Genomic DNA, 15,418 nt, shown 5'->3' with positions numbered 1-15,418 from the left:
CAAACAGTTTCAGTCATCATACCTTCCTCTCCCTCTTTTCCTCACTCTGCTTTCATTCATTCATCATTCACTGGACTGGATGCTACAGCACTGATGAGCACAGACACAGCAGCTGCCCTCAAGCCGTTTACATCCTAGCGGAGGGCACCGGGGAGTAATCCCGCGTAGTACCGGTAGAATCTGCCCTGCCGGTGAAGTACAGATTGCACGAGGGTTGGGGAGGGGTGCTCCCGGCGCAGGCGTCTTCCCAGCCGACTCTGCTATAGCCGCGTTCTACACGACCTGCTGGAGTTTGCAGTCCCGCAGGCCTCCTCTCCCGGCAGAGGGTCGCGCGGGCAACCGGGCCCTAGGGCCCCCCCCACCCCCCAGGGCCCTTCCCCGCAGCCTGGCTGGCGGCCCGCTCCAGAAGGGCGGCCGGGGCGCGGCGGCCCCGCCCAGGCCAGTCCGGGGCGGGGGCCTGTTCCCTTAGGGATTGCGGCCGGGGCGGCGGCGAGCGGAGCCGGCAGAGAGGCGGCGAGGCGGGAGCAGGGCCAGGCCGGGCCGCGCGGCGCCGTGAGTCCCGGGCGGGGAAGGCGCGCGGGCCCGGACGGCGGGCCTGGCCGCCACGTGGTGCCGCTCGAGGCTGCGCTGCGCGGACCGGGCGCGGGTGGGCAACCGGGTGGCGCTGGCGGCCGGGCCCCGCGGGGGCGGCGGGAAGGCGCGGCCCCGCTCCCCGCCGAGGCCCGCCCGCGCCTGGGGTCGCCGGGCTCCCCCTTCGGGCGCCTGCCTTGCCCCCGCGGGGACCCGGGCGGTGTCTCCTTGCCCAAAGGAAATGAGACCCGAAATTAGAACCGGGGAATCCCTGAGTCTTCCTTCTCCGTCCTCTAGCAGGCTCATGTGTCTTAGATCGGATGAACTATAACATTAAACAAGATAGATTATCTTACACCTCCGTTCGATTTAGGATAACGGGTTGCATTTTTAACTTGCAGGGTGTGTACCAGACGATTAGAATTGGATTACTGGAGACGAGCTCTAGGCTGTCATCCCGGATCTCGTTGCGGTTGCTGAGGGGGAGGCTTTAAGCACAGGGGTCGATTCCTAATTCTTTAACAAGTGCCCTTCTGTTCTAGGTGCTTGACAAAGACCCATCGTTGAGTGGGGCTCTAGTACAGTCAGTCTGTTCGTGCCAGTATTTCATAAGCGACATTTTCAAACTATGTGAAGATCCATTTTAAGATTTATTCCTCCTCTATGATGGAGAAGTATGAAAAAATTGGGAAAATTGGCGAAGGATCCTATGGAGTTGTTTTCAAATGCAGAAACAGGGACACGGGCCAGATTGTAGCCATCAAGAGATTTCTGGAATCAGAAGATGACCCTGTCATAAAGAAAATCGCCCTTCGAGAAATCCGCATGCTCAAGGTAATGGATTATTTAAAGTGAATTATCAGGGACTAAAAAACTTAAGTGAGTCGTGTTATGTTTAGTAAATGTGTTAAGATGTACAGGTCACCAAATGCATAATGAACCAGAAAGCAGAGACATCAGTGCAGAGAAAGATGCTATTCCTTTTCAGAGATGCTGTGGGGTATTTTATTTTTCTTCCCCATCGTTTCTTGATGTCAGCTCTAGATCTGATTCTTCAAGAGCCCTCAACTTTGATAGTACGGGACCAACTTCAATTTTCTGGCATTCATGAGCTTTAAACTTTCAGGCCATCTTCTGTTGATATTCTCAGTCCATTAAGATAATTAATCATTCGCCTGTTTTCAAACTGTTGGAAGCTGACAGGTTTTCTTTGCACCTCACGTTTTATCTGCTGCTGAACACCCTAATGTCCTTTCTCTAGAAAAAGGGTTCTTCTTAAAAAAGTGAAATGATCACTTTTAAAATGTTTATTAGTTGGGGCGCAGTCGGTTAAGCGTCCGACTTCAGCCAGGTCACGATCTCGCGGTCCGTGAGTTCGAGCCCCGTGTCGGGCTCTGGGCTGATGGCTCAGAGCCTGGAGCCTGTTTCTGATTCTGTGTCTCCCTCTCTCTCTGCCCCTCCCCCGTTCATGCTGTGTCTCTCTCTGTCCCAAAAATAAATAAACGTTGAAAAAAAATAAAAAAAAATAAATAAAAATAAAATGTTTATTAGTTAACTATAGGAGACCATAAAATCAGAGCAGTGGAAACAGTTGTTACTTACAAGCTGAAAGTATTTTTTTTCCGTAATAGAAAGAGGCCACTTTTCTGAATTTCTGTGAAGATGAAACCCAAATCCCAACACAGGACGTGCCATGTAATGAACACAGTGGGGTTAACTTGGTTTCAAACAGGGCCTCTGTGTTCGAGCATGTATAACCAAATAAATGATCAGGAAAGAGCAACCTAGTGGGAGATGAGTGGAACATTCAGGGGATTTTCTCTTATTGCTGCCTCTCTGTTTTCTCCAGGCCTCTCTAATAGTCTTCTCTTCCCCATGGCTGGAGTGTATGGGATTATCTGAATGTGAAGTAGCAGGCTTTGGGTAAATTTAAATGGGTGGAAAATAGGAAAACTCTGTCTTTAGGTTTAGGATGGTCTTTACCAGCAGGATGCTATCTATTGTGAGAGGACACTTCCAGGGTTTCCCCACCCCCATCCTGTTAGGCCCTCCCCTAGGAAGGGGTGAGACCAGCAGGGCCCATCTCAGGGCCTGGACTACTCTGCCCTTCCCCACTGTCTACACACAGGGACAGGTTCTCACCCTTTCTTTTGGGCTGATGGGGGTTTTTCACTTTCTCAGGTTTCCCCTAGGGCAGAAGGTGATAATCGTATTTAAAGGATTCATTTACTCTAAAGAAAAGACAATCTGGTTCTAGTGGAGAGGTACTCTTTTTCTGATGCTGAAGGTCACCTGTGAATGCCTTGGAACCCTCTCAGCACCCTTTAGCAATACTGGGTTTGCAGGTGTAGCTCCCTGAGTTAATTGAGTTCCTCCAGGATGGAAACCTCTGTTTTTCTGTGTGGACTTCTAAGCAAGTGTGCAGCGGGCTGGGCCCCCAATAAATAAATGTTACTGTTGGACTGAAAAATAATGTTAACAAAATAAGCTCTTAGGTAGGGTGGTTGTTCACAATATATTAGGAAGTCAGAATGCATTCTCCTGAATAACTGAGTATTGATACGCCTTAAAGGAAAGAGTTGTGGGCACAGGAGCCCGTTTTCAAAGCACAGAGCTCCCCATTCTTCAAAATCAAGTGCACAAATGTAGACTCCCCTAATCTATATGAGACAAGACTAGATTATTGATAGAGTCTGCTCTCTAACGCCCTAACTTTTTAGCTTTCTGTAATATTCTTAACACATAATAGGTCCTTAAATATTTGCTGAAAAAGTAAATTGAGAGTTTAAATGAAGTCACATTTTCTCCATATATTTATTCAGTAAGTATGTATAGAGCCTCATTGTGCCTAAAACAATGTTTATAAGAAGTTGTACATCCTGTGTTTCAGATGCTTAATTCACAGAAGGGAAGGAAGATAAATTTCCCCTTGGCTCTCACTCCTGATAAACTGGGTTCCTATTGGGGCAGGGTTTGTGTCATTTACCTTGTATCCCCATGTCTGCCTGACAAGAACCCTCTAAATAAAGTGATTAGAGGTATGTTTAAGCTACATTTTGAGGTATTTAAGGATGCATGGAATGAGAAATAAGGCATTAGGGCAGACAGTCTGTCCCAGGAAAAGGTGTATGTGTGGAAAGCAGTATATTGAGGGAACACAGGTTATAACCCTAAAGTCTTAGCCAGGATTGCCTGCTGGATGACAACAGGCCAGGGAGAGAAGGAAAGCAAAGGAAGCCAGGGTTCAATAGAAGGGGGTGTGAGGAATTTCCTGGAAGATAGGTCTGGCCTGGGTTAAGTGATGCTTAGCCCAAAGCGGCACCTTGGTCCCAGGTGGCCTTTGGGGTTTGGCGCCTGGCTCCAGAGGACATGTTGTAGTCCCAGAGAACAGGAAACTGGTGACATCTAGGCAAACAGTTTAGGGCCCCCATCTGAGCTGGAATTCAAGGGAGAGCTCCAGTGGGCCGTGGGAAGAAGAATACTAAACTGTGAGCAAAGCACAGCTCTGTGGGCCCAGGGGAAAGTTGCAGCTCAGTGAGTTTGAGTTCCTGGTGTTTTCCTTGCACACCTCTTGCAGAGCTGGGGCTTTTAATGATCCTTACTAAGGTCAGGAACTAGGAACCAGGGAGGTTGAGGCTGAAGGTTACCTCAGAAGCCTTAGCCAGAGTAGGTGAGGACTGGCAGGGGCTGACCCCCTGACTGCTCCTATTATAAGGAAATCAAGACAAATAGATTAAGACCACATGTAGAAGACTTTGAATGCCTGGCTAAGGAGTTTGGCTTTCTTCTGAAAAGAAAGAAGCTAGCCAAGATGCCTTTAATTAGAATGTTGTCATTTTTAGACTTTTGGATTTTTTTCTCTCCCCCCCATTTATTAAGATATAATTGACATGTAACGTTGTGTAAATTTAAGGCATACAATGTGATACTTGTTACACATATGTATTATGAAATGACTACCACAATAAGGTAGTTAACCCCTCCATCACCTCGCATAATTACCATTGTTTTGGTAGTTAGAACATTTAAGATTTACTGTCTTAGCAGCTTTCATTTATATAATGTGTATTGTTAACTGTAGTTACCACATGTATATTTAATCACTTGGAACTTACTCATCTTATAACTGGAAGTTTGTACCCATCTCCCCACCCTCCAGCTCCTGCCAACCACCATTCTACCTTCTATTTTTATGAATTCAGCTTTTTTAGATTCCATGCATAAATGAAAACATTCAGTATTTGTCTTTCTCTGTCTGACTTATTTCACTTAGCATAATTGCCTCAAAGTCTATCCATGTTGTTGTAAGTGGCAGGATTTTCTTCTTTTTATGGCTGAACTATATTCCATCACACACACATACACACACACACACACACACACACACGCACACATTTCACGTGTGGATTTTTGGATTCCAGGTACCTGTAAAATTAAAAAAAAATTTTTTTTTTTACAGATTGGGATAGTGTTGTCCACATTTTAAAAAACCAACTACCAACTACTTTCACCATCATTTCATAAAAGACAGGACATTTTAGTATTTAAAAAAAAACATAGGGGCCCTTGGGTGGCTCAGTCAGTTAAGTGTCCAACTCCTGATTTCAGCTCAAGTCACGATCTCACAGTTGTGAGATTGAGCCCCACAGTGGGCTCTGTGCTGAGCGTGGAGCCTGCTTGGGATTCTTTCTCTCCTCCCTCTGCCCCTCTCCCCTGCTCACTCACTCTCTCTAAAATAAAAATTAAAAACAAAAAAAACCTAGGAAAAACACAATTTACGAAAAAAGCAGTCTTCCTGAGAGAGTAGTTGGCAACTACAAATAACATCTATACAGAAACCTTCCTGCCGTATGTGAATAATGGATTGTGTAATTGTGTGTGTGTGTGTGTACCATTGCCCTTATTTTCTCACTTCACTATCCACTGATGAAAATGGTGACGTCATTTGTTTTGTGCGGCTCAATGTCAGGAAAGTTAGCGCTATGTCTGAGAAGGAGAAGCTTCCCCAGATCAGGTGATGCCCTGCTTAGAGGATCCATAGCTGATACAATGAAATACTAGCACACGACAGAAGAACTGCATGGTCCTTGGATTTTGTAATAAAATTTGGCCTCCCTCCATCCTCAGAGAATTCCTTGTGTGTGTGTTTTTAAAACTTTACAGTTTAGAGTAACTCCCGATAGTTGCTGTTGGACTGTTCTGAAAATTATGGTTGTTTTCTTGGAAGCAGATGAGATCATGGGAGTGTGTTGTCCATCGTTTAGCTGCATAATTTCAAGGCAGCACACCTGCAATGCTTTCCGTTCTTGGTGTGGAAGCTTATATAAGGACGTAACCATCCATTGGTAAATGCTCTTGAGGATAATAATTATCAAAAAACTGGTTTGCTAGTATTTTTAGAAAACATTTTTTTCCTGAAAACTTGAAACACTTTTTAAATAACATTCTTTTGCGCCATTTGAAAAAAAAAGTGACACATTTTTATGAGATAAATGTAGTGTTTGTACTAGCAAACTGCTTTCAATTTTTTTTTAAGTGTTTATTTTTTTATTTTTTATTTTTTAACATTTATTTATTTTTGAGACAGAGAGAGACAGAGCATGAACGGGGGAGGGTCAGAGAGAGAGGGAGACACAGAATCTGAAAAAGGCTCCAGGCTCTGAGTGGTCAGCACAGAGCCCGATGCGGGGCTCGAACTCACAGACTGCGAGATCGTGACCTCAGCTGAAGTCGGACGCTTAACCGACTGAGCCACCCAGGCACCCCTAAGTGTTTATTTTTGAGAGGAAGAGACAGAGTACAAGCAGAGGAGGGGCAGAGAGAGAGAGAGACACACACACACACAGAGACACAGATTCCAAAGCAGGCTCTAGGCTCTGAGCTGTCAGCACAGAGCCTGCCTGACATGGGGCCCAAACTCATGAACCATGAGATCATGACCTGAGCCAAAGTCGGATGCTTAACCAACTGAGCCACCCAGGCGCCCCTAACAAACTGCTTTTTTTTTTTTTCCCAATGTTTTATTTTTTATTTTTGGGACAAAGAGAGACAGAGCATGAACGGGGGAGGGGCAGAGAGAGAGGGAGACACAGAATCAGAAACAGGCTCCAGGCTCTGAGCCATCAGCCCAGAGCCCGACGCGGGGCTCGAACTCACGGACCGCAAGATCGTGACCTGGCTGAAGTCGGACGCTTAACCGACTGCGCCACCCAGGCGCCCCAACAAACTGCTTTTTAAACTAAATATAATTCACTGTTCACCAAGAGGTCCTATTGCAGTCAATCCTTTAATGTTTAATTCTGAATCTTATTTTTTCCCAGTTACACAGTTAGGCTTTTAAAAATATAAACACTTGGAACAGTTATAATCAGCCCGCTCATACTCTAAAGACATACTCTAAATTAAATACTATTTAGTGACAGTAATAAAATTATACTGCAGTACCTGAGCTCAAAGCAGCTCTCCTACCCTTTCTTAAACTGACTTTCCAATGTGGAAAAAAAAAATTCAACATTTTCATTGTTTTTGGTGAGACACTTGTGCATAAAAGAGTTGCCACATGTTAATCTGGGAGCTTTTTACAGAACTTCTGTATGTAGCAGGCATTGTTCTTAGCCCTTGCCCTCCAAGTAAGGAGAGACTGACAGTAAAGAAATAATTATATGTCAAGTGGTAAAATACAAAGCGTGGTAAAGGGGTAAAAGGTGATGAAGGGGCTGGCTTGCTTTTTTTATAGAGAGGGGTTAGGAAGAGCCTTTCTGACGAATGACATTTGAAGAGATAACAGAAGGAAATGGGAAGGAGTGAGTGATGCAGGCTTTCCAGGCAAAGGAAATAGTAAGTACAAAGGCCACAGGCAGGATCAAGTGATGTGTATTAGGTGTGGTGTGTTCTGGTGTGTTCTAGGAGGAGTAAAGCGATCAGTAGGTCTGAGGCACAGTAAACAAAGGGCAAAGGTCATAGAAGATGAAGTTAGAGTGGTAAGGGGTCAGAAGTTAGAGGGGTAAGGGCTTGTGGGTCTTGGTAGGAACTGTGGATTTTACTTTGAATGAGATGGGAGCCATGAAAGGATTTTGAGCAGAGAGGTGCCTTGGCATGACATACATTCCAGAAGAATTCCTCCAGCTACTGATTGCTCCAGCTCTTTAAGCAAGACAATCAGAAGACTGTTAGAGCAATCCAGGTGTGAGGTGATGGGGTTTGGGTCACAGTGGTAGTGGTGGAGGTGGTTAGATTCAAGATTAATTCTGAGAGAAGGGTACATAGGAATCTGGTTGTTGGATGAGGAATCAAGAACGAATCCAATGGGGCACCTGGGTGGCTCAGCCAGTTGGGCGTCCAACTTTGGCTCAGGTCATGATCTCGAGGTTCATGGGTTCAAATCCCGCCTCAGGCTCTGTACTGACAGCTCAGAGACTGGAGCCTGCATCAGATTCTGTGTCTCCTTCCCTCTCTCTGCCCCTCCCGACTCACACTCTTTCTCTTAAAAACAAATAAACATTAAAAATTTTTTAAAAGAACGAACCCAAAATTCCTGACTTGAGTAACTAACTACAAGAATGAAAAGATCGGGTTATTCATTGTGATGGGGAGACCCAGGTGCAAATCTAGGGGAAAGGAAATCAAGAATTCTATTTTGGATATGGTAAATTTGAGATGCAAATCTAAGGAGACTATTAGGTAGGCATTTAAATATACAAGTCCGGCATTTGGGGGAAATCCAGGTTGGAGATATAAAATTGGGAGACATCAGCATAACAAAAGCATTTAAGGGCCTGAGCCTGGGTTGCCATGGGGAATGGAGAGACAAACACCAAAGACTGAACCCTGGAGCTCCAGCATTTGGAGGTCAGGAAGATGAGGAGGAACCAGCAAAGGAGGAATAAAAGGGGGTGATCATTAACGTAGGAAAATCTCAAGAGCAATGTTCTTAAATGTCACAGACTATGAGTCTGGAGTTCTCTCTTGTCCAGTAAGAGAGCAGGCACAGAATTGAAGCTAATGTCTGGGACAGATAAGAGCCCCAAACAAGGGTTTTGCTTCCATATTTATTGAGCTCTCAAGATCTTGCATATGTGGTGAATGTGAAGAAAACGATCAGACAGTTGTGTGTGTAAGAAGCAAAGGGTCTGGGGAGCAAGTGCAGTGTGTGATCAAAATATATTGGTGCCAGATGGAAAGTAGTTTCCTGCAGGTGATATAACTTGTGTAACTTGTGGTACTCTTGATCCTATTATAATATCTCACTAACTAACCTTGGGCACTTCCGCCCTGTGGTGGCAGCTTTCTGCCCTAAGCTTGCTTAACCCATTTATGTAAATATAAGGAATTCTTGCACCTATTTCCCCACACTTAAATGCTTAGTGAAGAAAAGTTTCAAGAATGAGGGGATGGTCAGAATGAAATCTTGCCCTTTGCAGTGATGTGGATGGAGCTAGAGGAGATTATGCTAAGTGAAATGAGTCAGAGAAAGACAAATACCATAAATACCATATGATATCACTCAGACATGGAATTTAAGAAACAAACAAACAAAAATGATCACGGGGGAAAAAAGGAAGAGGCAAGCCAAGAAACAGAGTCTTAACTATAGAGAACAAATTGATGGTTACCAAAGGGGAGGTAGGTGGGGGGGATGAGTGAAATAGGTGATGGGGATTGAGGAGTGCACTTGTGATGAGCACTGGGTGTGGAGGTGTTGAATCACTACAGTTTACACCTGAAACTAATATACTGTGTTAACTAACTGGAATTCAAATAAAAGCTCTTATAAAGAAGAACAAGGGAATGGTCCAAAGTGTCAAAGGTCATGATTAGTATAGACTTAGAATTAGTCAGTGGCTTTGAAGATATGAGGGTCATTTGAGATCTTGACAGGAGCTGTTAGGTGGAGTGGCAGGAATGAAGGCTTCATCAGAGAGGATTCGACCAAGGATGGGGAGAGCAAAGTGGAGACGGTGATATAGGCAACTCTTTTGGTGAGTTTGATTATTTAAAAAAAACTGAGAAATAGGATCAAGAAAGTTTTAGTAGTTGTTTTTAATATGGGAGAATAAGTATATTTGTATGCTAATGATATCAGTCCAGCAGACAAAGAAACTTGATGTTTTTTTGGAGGGAGAGAATTCCTGGAGCCATGACCTTGAGTTACTAACCTGCACTAAGGCCAAAAATAGCTGTAATAGTGTAATAAAAGACCGATTCATGGACCAGCTAGATTAGGCTACTTGGAATGTTGCTAGGTTCTTAACATATCCTTAATCTTTACAGGACCTACAGTTATCTCCAAGCTATGTGTGTAGAACTTCTTCCACCTAGGTATGTGACATGTCCTGATTTGCATGTGACCCATGAACCCTATAGGAAAAATTCAACCCTCTTCCATGACTAGGGTTTCAAGCATATAAAGATATTTTAGATGGGAAGTGGGGCAGTCATGACAGAAGCTAGATTACGCAGAGACACAAGGATCCTGCAAGAAAATCACCTTACATCAAGAAGTCTGGCACGATAGGCTAGAGTCATCACAGGCCTTGTGTTGGGAAGTAAATACTGGCTCTGCATAAAACAGGTGGCTTAACTGAACCCAACGCAACTCCTGGGGACTATCTATGTGTCCAGGAAGGAAAGGGCCTTGTGGTTCAAAACAATGTGAGCCAGCCAACCCAGAAGAATTGTATTACTTAAGCCCCCCAGCCTTTATGATGTTAAACCTTCTTTCTGTGGCATGAAAATGGTAGAACAATTGGAAGAGGAAGCAGAGATTTCCAACAGGAGTGGTAGGAAAAGTAGATGCTCCCAGAGGAGTTGAGGTAAAGGACAGGACAGAACCACTATGCGGTGCCTGGGCAGACCTTTAGCAGTGTGGAACATGGTATGGGGGCCTGAGAGTAGATCAGACCGACATCAGTCAAGGGCTGAAAGCAGCAGCTAGGACATTGTCTGTGGTAACCTGCCTCCAGAAGACAAAACAAGATAGAAGCAAGCAGAAGGAATGACGTATCGCCATTTGGTGACCCAGTAGACTTAGGCAAAGTGCCAAGTATCATTACCCAGGAGGCACAAATCGTATTTATAATGACCTTAGGAGGTGGGTATTGTTATCTCATTTTACATATGGATTCAGGCTGGTTAATGATATGCCATGGCCTCCTGGTTAGTAAGTTGGAAAGCAGACACAGTTCTGTCTGTCCCCAAGTCCATGCCTTGCTGCTCCCACACATCAGAACCATCATGTTACACCAAACACCACACTCTGAAGTCTCTCAGTGACCGTCCTCAGGATTTGTCCTATCTGGCAGGGTGTTTCTTGCTGGAATGGCAGTTCTTTCCAACTCTCATTCCATGACCCTGTAGATTATTTTAAAGGGCAAAATTTATGGTTTGCGACCAACAAAGACAAGAATAAGCACGGGGGAAAATGTCCATTTACAGCTTTACTGTAAACATTACAGTACCTGCTTTCTTAATGAGAACAACATCACCCCCAAGAGGATGAAAATTGGTCTCAGGGAATGGGTAGGGGTAGTGTAACTTTTACTGTATAAAGCACAGATTCCATACAGCACATATACAGTAGATGTGTGGAGTTAAAATTTCATTGGGAAATGATAAGGGGAAAAAAGACTCATTTGGGGATAAATATGGGGGAAAAGCTCCTTTGGGGTTGGTGAGAATATTGAGTGTGTTCTATGTGCCAGAAACATGCTCTCATTTGATTTTAATTAATCATGAATAGTAAGAACCTACGGAATGTTCAGAACATTCCCTTTTTTTTTTTTCCTGTTGTCTCCTCGCTTTCAGTAACCTTCCAATGAGGCTGTCAGGCTGTGTGACTGCATGGGGACAGGAGCCACAGTTGAGACTTGCAGTTTCTGAAATAGCTCAGAGCTGTGGGGTGACCTTGGGCAAGCTCTGGTGCGGCTTGGAACCTGGCCCACCAATTCACCTTGATTTATGTCTGTATTTGGCACTGTTATGCAGACTTTTTGCTGAGGGGAGCAAGAGTGCTCTTGGGCAAACATTGAACAGTGGTCAAACAGCCTTAAGGATGCAAGGGCCGAAAAATAGAGGGTCAAACAAACAAACAAAACAGTTGCATAGGAAAAGATGCATACGTGGGAAGGCAGAGAGGTGGGACTTAATACCGAAGATAGGCACTGTAGGTGAAGGACTTCACACGGTCTGTCCTGAGAGGTTCACTGCAGTAAACTGGGCAAATTACCATCCCAGGGATGAGAAGGCACTGTGGCAAATACATCTGACATGGTTCCCTGTTATGCAAAGAACTTATGAAGTGCTTAATTCCATGTGCTCTTGTGCCAGGGCCCCGTTCCACCGAATGCTAACGGAGTACCGTGTAAATGCTCCCTAGTGTTAGGATCTAATTAGAGACTTCATAATTTTAAATTTTCTTTATGTTTATTTATTTTTGAGAGAGAGAGAGAGCACATGCATGAGCCAGGGAGGGACAAAGAGATGGGGGGACAGAGGGTCTGAGGCAGGCTCTATGCTGAAAGTACAGAGCCCAACATAGGGCTCAAACCCAGGAACTGTGAGCTCATGACCTGAGCCAAAGTCAGACACTCAGCCGACTGAGCCACCCAGGTGCCCTAGATATTTCATAATTTTTAAAGGCTTCTGTTCCCCTAGTATTAGTTGAAGGAATATTTTCCCAGTATTAGTTGAATAATATTTCACAACTCAATAGAAGTCTCAATGGGAAGGTCTGTGACATTTAGTGCTGCCGTTGCTAGTATAGATGTCATTTTTAGGTTCCTTCTCTTCAGATTGTTTAATTGGCTCGTTGAAATGGATTTGTAACACATTTCTAGAAATTGCTTTAGCCATGTTCAAAATTCTCTGTTATGGTTTATGTGAGATTGCAAACTCAAATGTTTGTGGGGATCACACTGGAGACAAAGGATTGAAGCAGGCTGAATGTAAGACAAGATAGAAAGTGGACTTGGGCAGACCAGAGACTTCATGGCTTTTAGGGTGTGTGGGTGGGTGGCTACCCCTCCACCCACAGAATGCAAGCCCAGGGTGCTAGATTTTCAGAGTCTTTTTCTAAAAAACCCCAAACAATTTTATGTAAAATCTCTGGGGTTTTTCCCCCCACAGTTCTTTGTTTTGAAAAAAAATTACAAAATACATATATAGAAGTGGAAAGAATAGTATAATGAATTCCTGCATTCCCTTAACTGGATTCATTAATCAGTTGTGAAAATTCTGCTTCATTTCCTTTCTGTCTCTGTCATACACACACACACATACACACACCCCACACTTTTTTGGCTGAATCATTTCCTTTAGTATGCAGCATGAATCTGCTAGAATTCTTCTGTGTAACCACAATATGATTTCCACAATATGATTTATCATTGACTCAATACCATTATCTGACATACAGGCTGTGCTCAAATTTCTCATATTGTTCCAATAATAGTTATGTAGCTATAACTATATAACTGTAACTATAACTATCCCTATATATTTAAATCCAGGATCTAATCAATGACCACACATTGCATTTAGTTATCATGTCTCTTTAGTCTCTCTTAATATTGGCATTTTTGAAGAGTGCAGACCAGTTTGTTAGAATGTGCTTCAACATAGATTGCCTGGCTATTTCCACTATAGGAGTGAGGATAGGTCTGTCACACTAGTTCTCAGCAGGAGAACACTAGTTTGCTACACAGTATCAGTGTGTCCCATAACTGGTGCTCTCAGCTTTGATCTCTTGGTCCTGATGGGTCTTCCATATTTCCTAACTGTAAAGAAACATCTTCTCCTTTACAGTTAATGTGTAATCTGTGGGGAGATACGCTGAGATTCTTTGACGACCTTGTGCACCAACAACTTTCACCCAGTAATCTTTGCTTGAATAGATTATAATAAGAGTTATTGTAACAGGTGATTTTCTCTTTTTTAATATTTCTTTATTTTGAGAGAGAGAGAGAGAGAGAGAGAGAGAGAGAGAGAGAGAGAGAATGAGCATGGCACAGGCAGAGAGAGAGCAAGAGAGAGAATCCCAAGCAAGCTCTGTGCTGACAGAGCAGAGCCTGATGTGGGGCTCAATTTCATGAACTGTGAGATTATGACCTGAGCCTAAATCAAGAGTTGGATGCCTAACAAACTGAGCCATCCAGGTGCCCCATAAAATGATGATTTTTAACAGTTCTTTCTACATTCATTATTTAACAGTTTTTCTGCTCACAACAACACCAACAACAAAACAACCTTTCCTTCACATACTACCCCTCCCACCACCTCATACACTCTTCAGTATCACTGTGAATTTGTGGTTTTTTTTTTCTTCAGTTTATTCCAAACCATCACTGTCATTCTTCTTTTTGATTCTCAAGTTGTCACACGTTTGGCCCTGTGGGACTCTTTAGATCCCACTCCTCTGTCCTGAGAGATGCTACCATTCCTTGAATACTTTTTTAAAGTTTATTTATTTATTTTTTGAGAGAGATGCCAGCACAAGTAGGGGGAGGGGCAGAGAGAGAAGAACCCCAAGAAGGCCCCATGCTGTCAGCGCAGAGCCCGACGTGGGGCTCGAACTCACAGTACCATGAGATCATGACCTGAGCCAAAACCAAGAATCGGACGCTTAACCGACTGAGCCTCCCAGCCTCCCCTCCTTGAATATTTTTTTATTGTGTGTCATAACAAAATATACCAGGCTCATCCTGCCCCAGGTGTGGAACCAGCCATTTTTCCAAGGAGCCGTGGTTCATTTCAGTATGAAATCTGACTTTAAAAATGTTGACAAGCAATTTTTTAAAATGTCGAACACCGTTCAGGCCAAACAGAACACATCTGCAGGTAACGTTTGACCCACAGATTCAGTTTTGGGCCTTTGGAATGTACAGCTTTCATTATATGCAGATGTTCTCAGTAGAGACTGGCAGATCTGGCCCTTCGATGTTCATTGCTAATACATAGATAGGTATTGGGGGTTCATGGAAACTGGTTGTCAATAGTGTGGAGGACAAAGCAGGGCATTCCCTTGCCCACAGTGATAGAAACCAAACAAATTCCCCTTATCATCATCTTTCCCTATTTGTTCAACAAGTGGAGACCTGTTTAATTTGAGTTTTACAAGATAACATACTACCTGCAAATAGTAACAGGCTGTTTTGTTTGTTTATTATAAGATGTTTTGGCTTAGCTCACAATTTGTTTATACAGAAAGATTGTATTTCTGCTGTGTAGTGAACTCCTAAGTAATAAAGCTGCCGTACAAATACTTCAAGAACAAAAGTAGCAGAAATCAACAGGCTGGCTCATTACCGTCATAGAGACACTTAGTTTATGTGGAGATTAAGCACATGCCACTGTGTATCAGTCCCCTAAACGCTCCTACACACATCCTGCCTACACCTTACACTGTAGAAAATTAAAAAATATCACAGAGCAATAGGAGAAAATAAGCGATTTTAGAGTGCACATTGCTAAAAAAAAAATGTAATTAAGCTATTACTTTCTTAGCTACTCAAATTGCTTTTATTTTCAGCAAATAAAAAATTTATAAGTAGACAGTCTATGTTACATACAGTCATTATAGAACAGTGAAACCATACTAGGAGGTAGTAGTTTTTATACAGAATGGAAAATTTTTTTAATAGGCTAGGCTTGTCTTTCATTTCCGTTTAAATTTTTTTACTGTTTTACTTCACCTTTTTATTTGGCAGGATTGATGTCTTAGCCACAAATTTGCTTTCACAGGCATATGTTCTTGCTAATTATTAGCCTTCTTGATTACTTAGTAACTTTAAAAGCACTGTAGTAAAAACACTATTGGATAGAATTGCCTGGTTGAAAACTTTGAACTCGATTC

The 15,418-nt window shown here is 43.3% G+C and overlaps 1 protein-coding gene across 2 annotated transcripts in view; it reads left to right on the top strand.

The window, feature by feature from the left end:
* The first annotated feature begins 228 nt into the window (after positions 1-228).
* CDKL1 (cyclin dependent kinase like 1) overlaps positions 229-15,418 on the top strand; it is a 59,291-nt gene continuing 44,101 nt past the window's right edge. The window contains exons 1-2 of one of the 2 annotated variants that reach the window (XM_045450920.1): positions 229-552; positions 1,113-1,404. In XM_045450920.1, coding sequence (XP_045306876.1) covers positions 1,234-1,404 — 171 coding nt within the window. In that variant the 5' untranslated portion in view covers positions 229-552; positions 1,113-1,233. Of the gene's footprint in view, positions 553-643; positions 973-1,112; positions 1,405-15,418 lie in introns of those variants that run through there. The other variant, XM_045450921.1, reaches the window with a different exon arrangement.

This window comes from Leopardus geoffroyi, chromosome B3 (assembly GCF_018350155.1).
Source record: "Leopardus geoffroyi isolate Oge1 chromosome B3, O.geoffroyi_Oge1_pat1.0, whole genome shotgun sequence".
NCBI lineage: Eukaryota > Metazoa > Chordata > Mammalia > Carnivora > Felidae > Leopardus > Leopardus geoffroyi.
The sequence above is the reverse complement of the archived record's forward strand: the minus strand, read 5'-3'. Positions and strand labels throughout refer to the sequence as shown.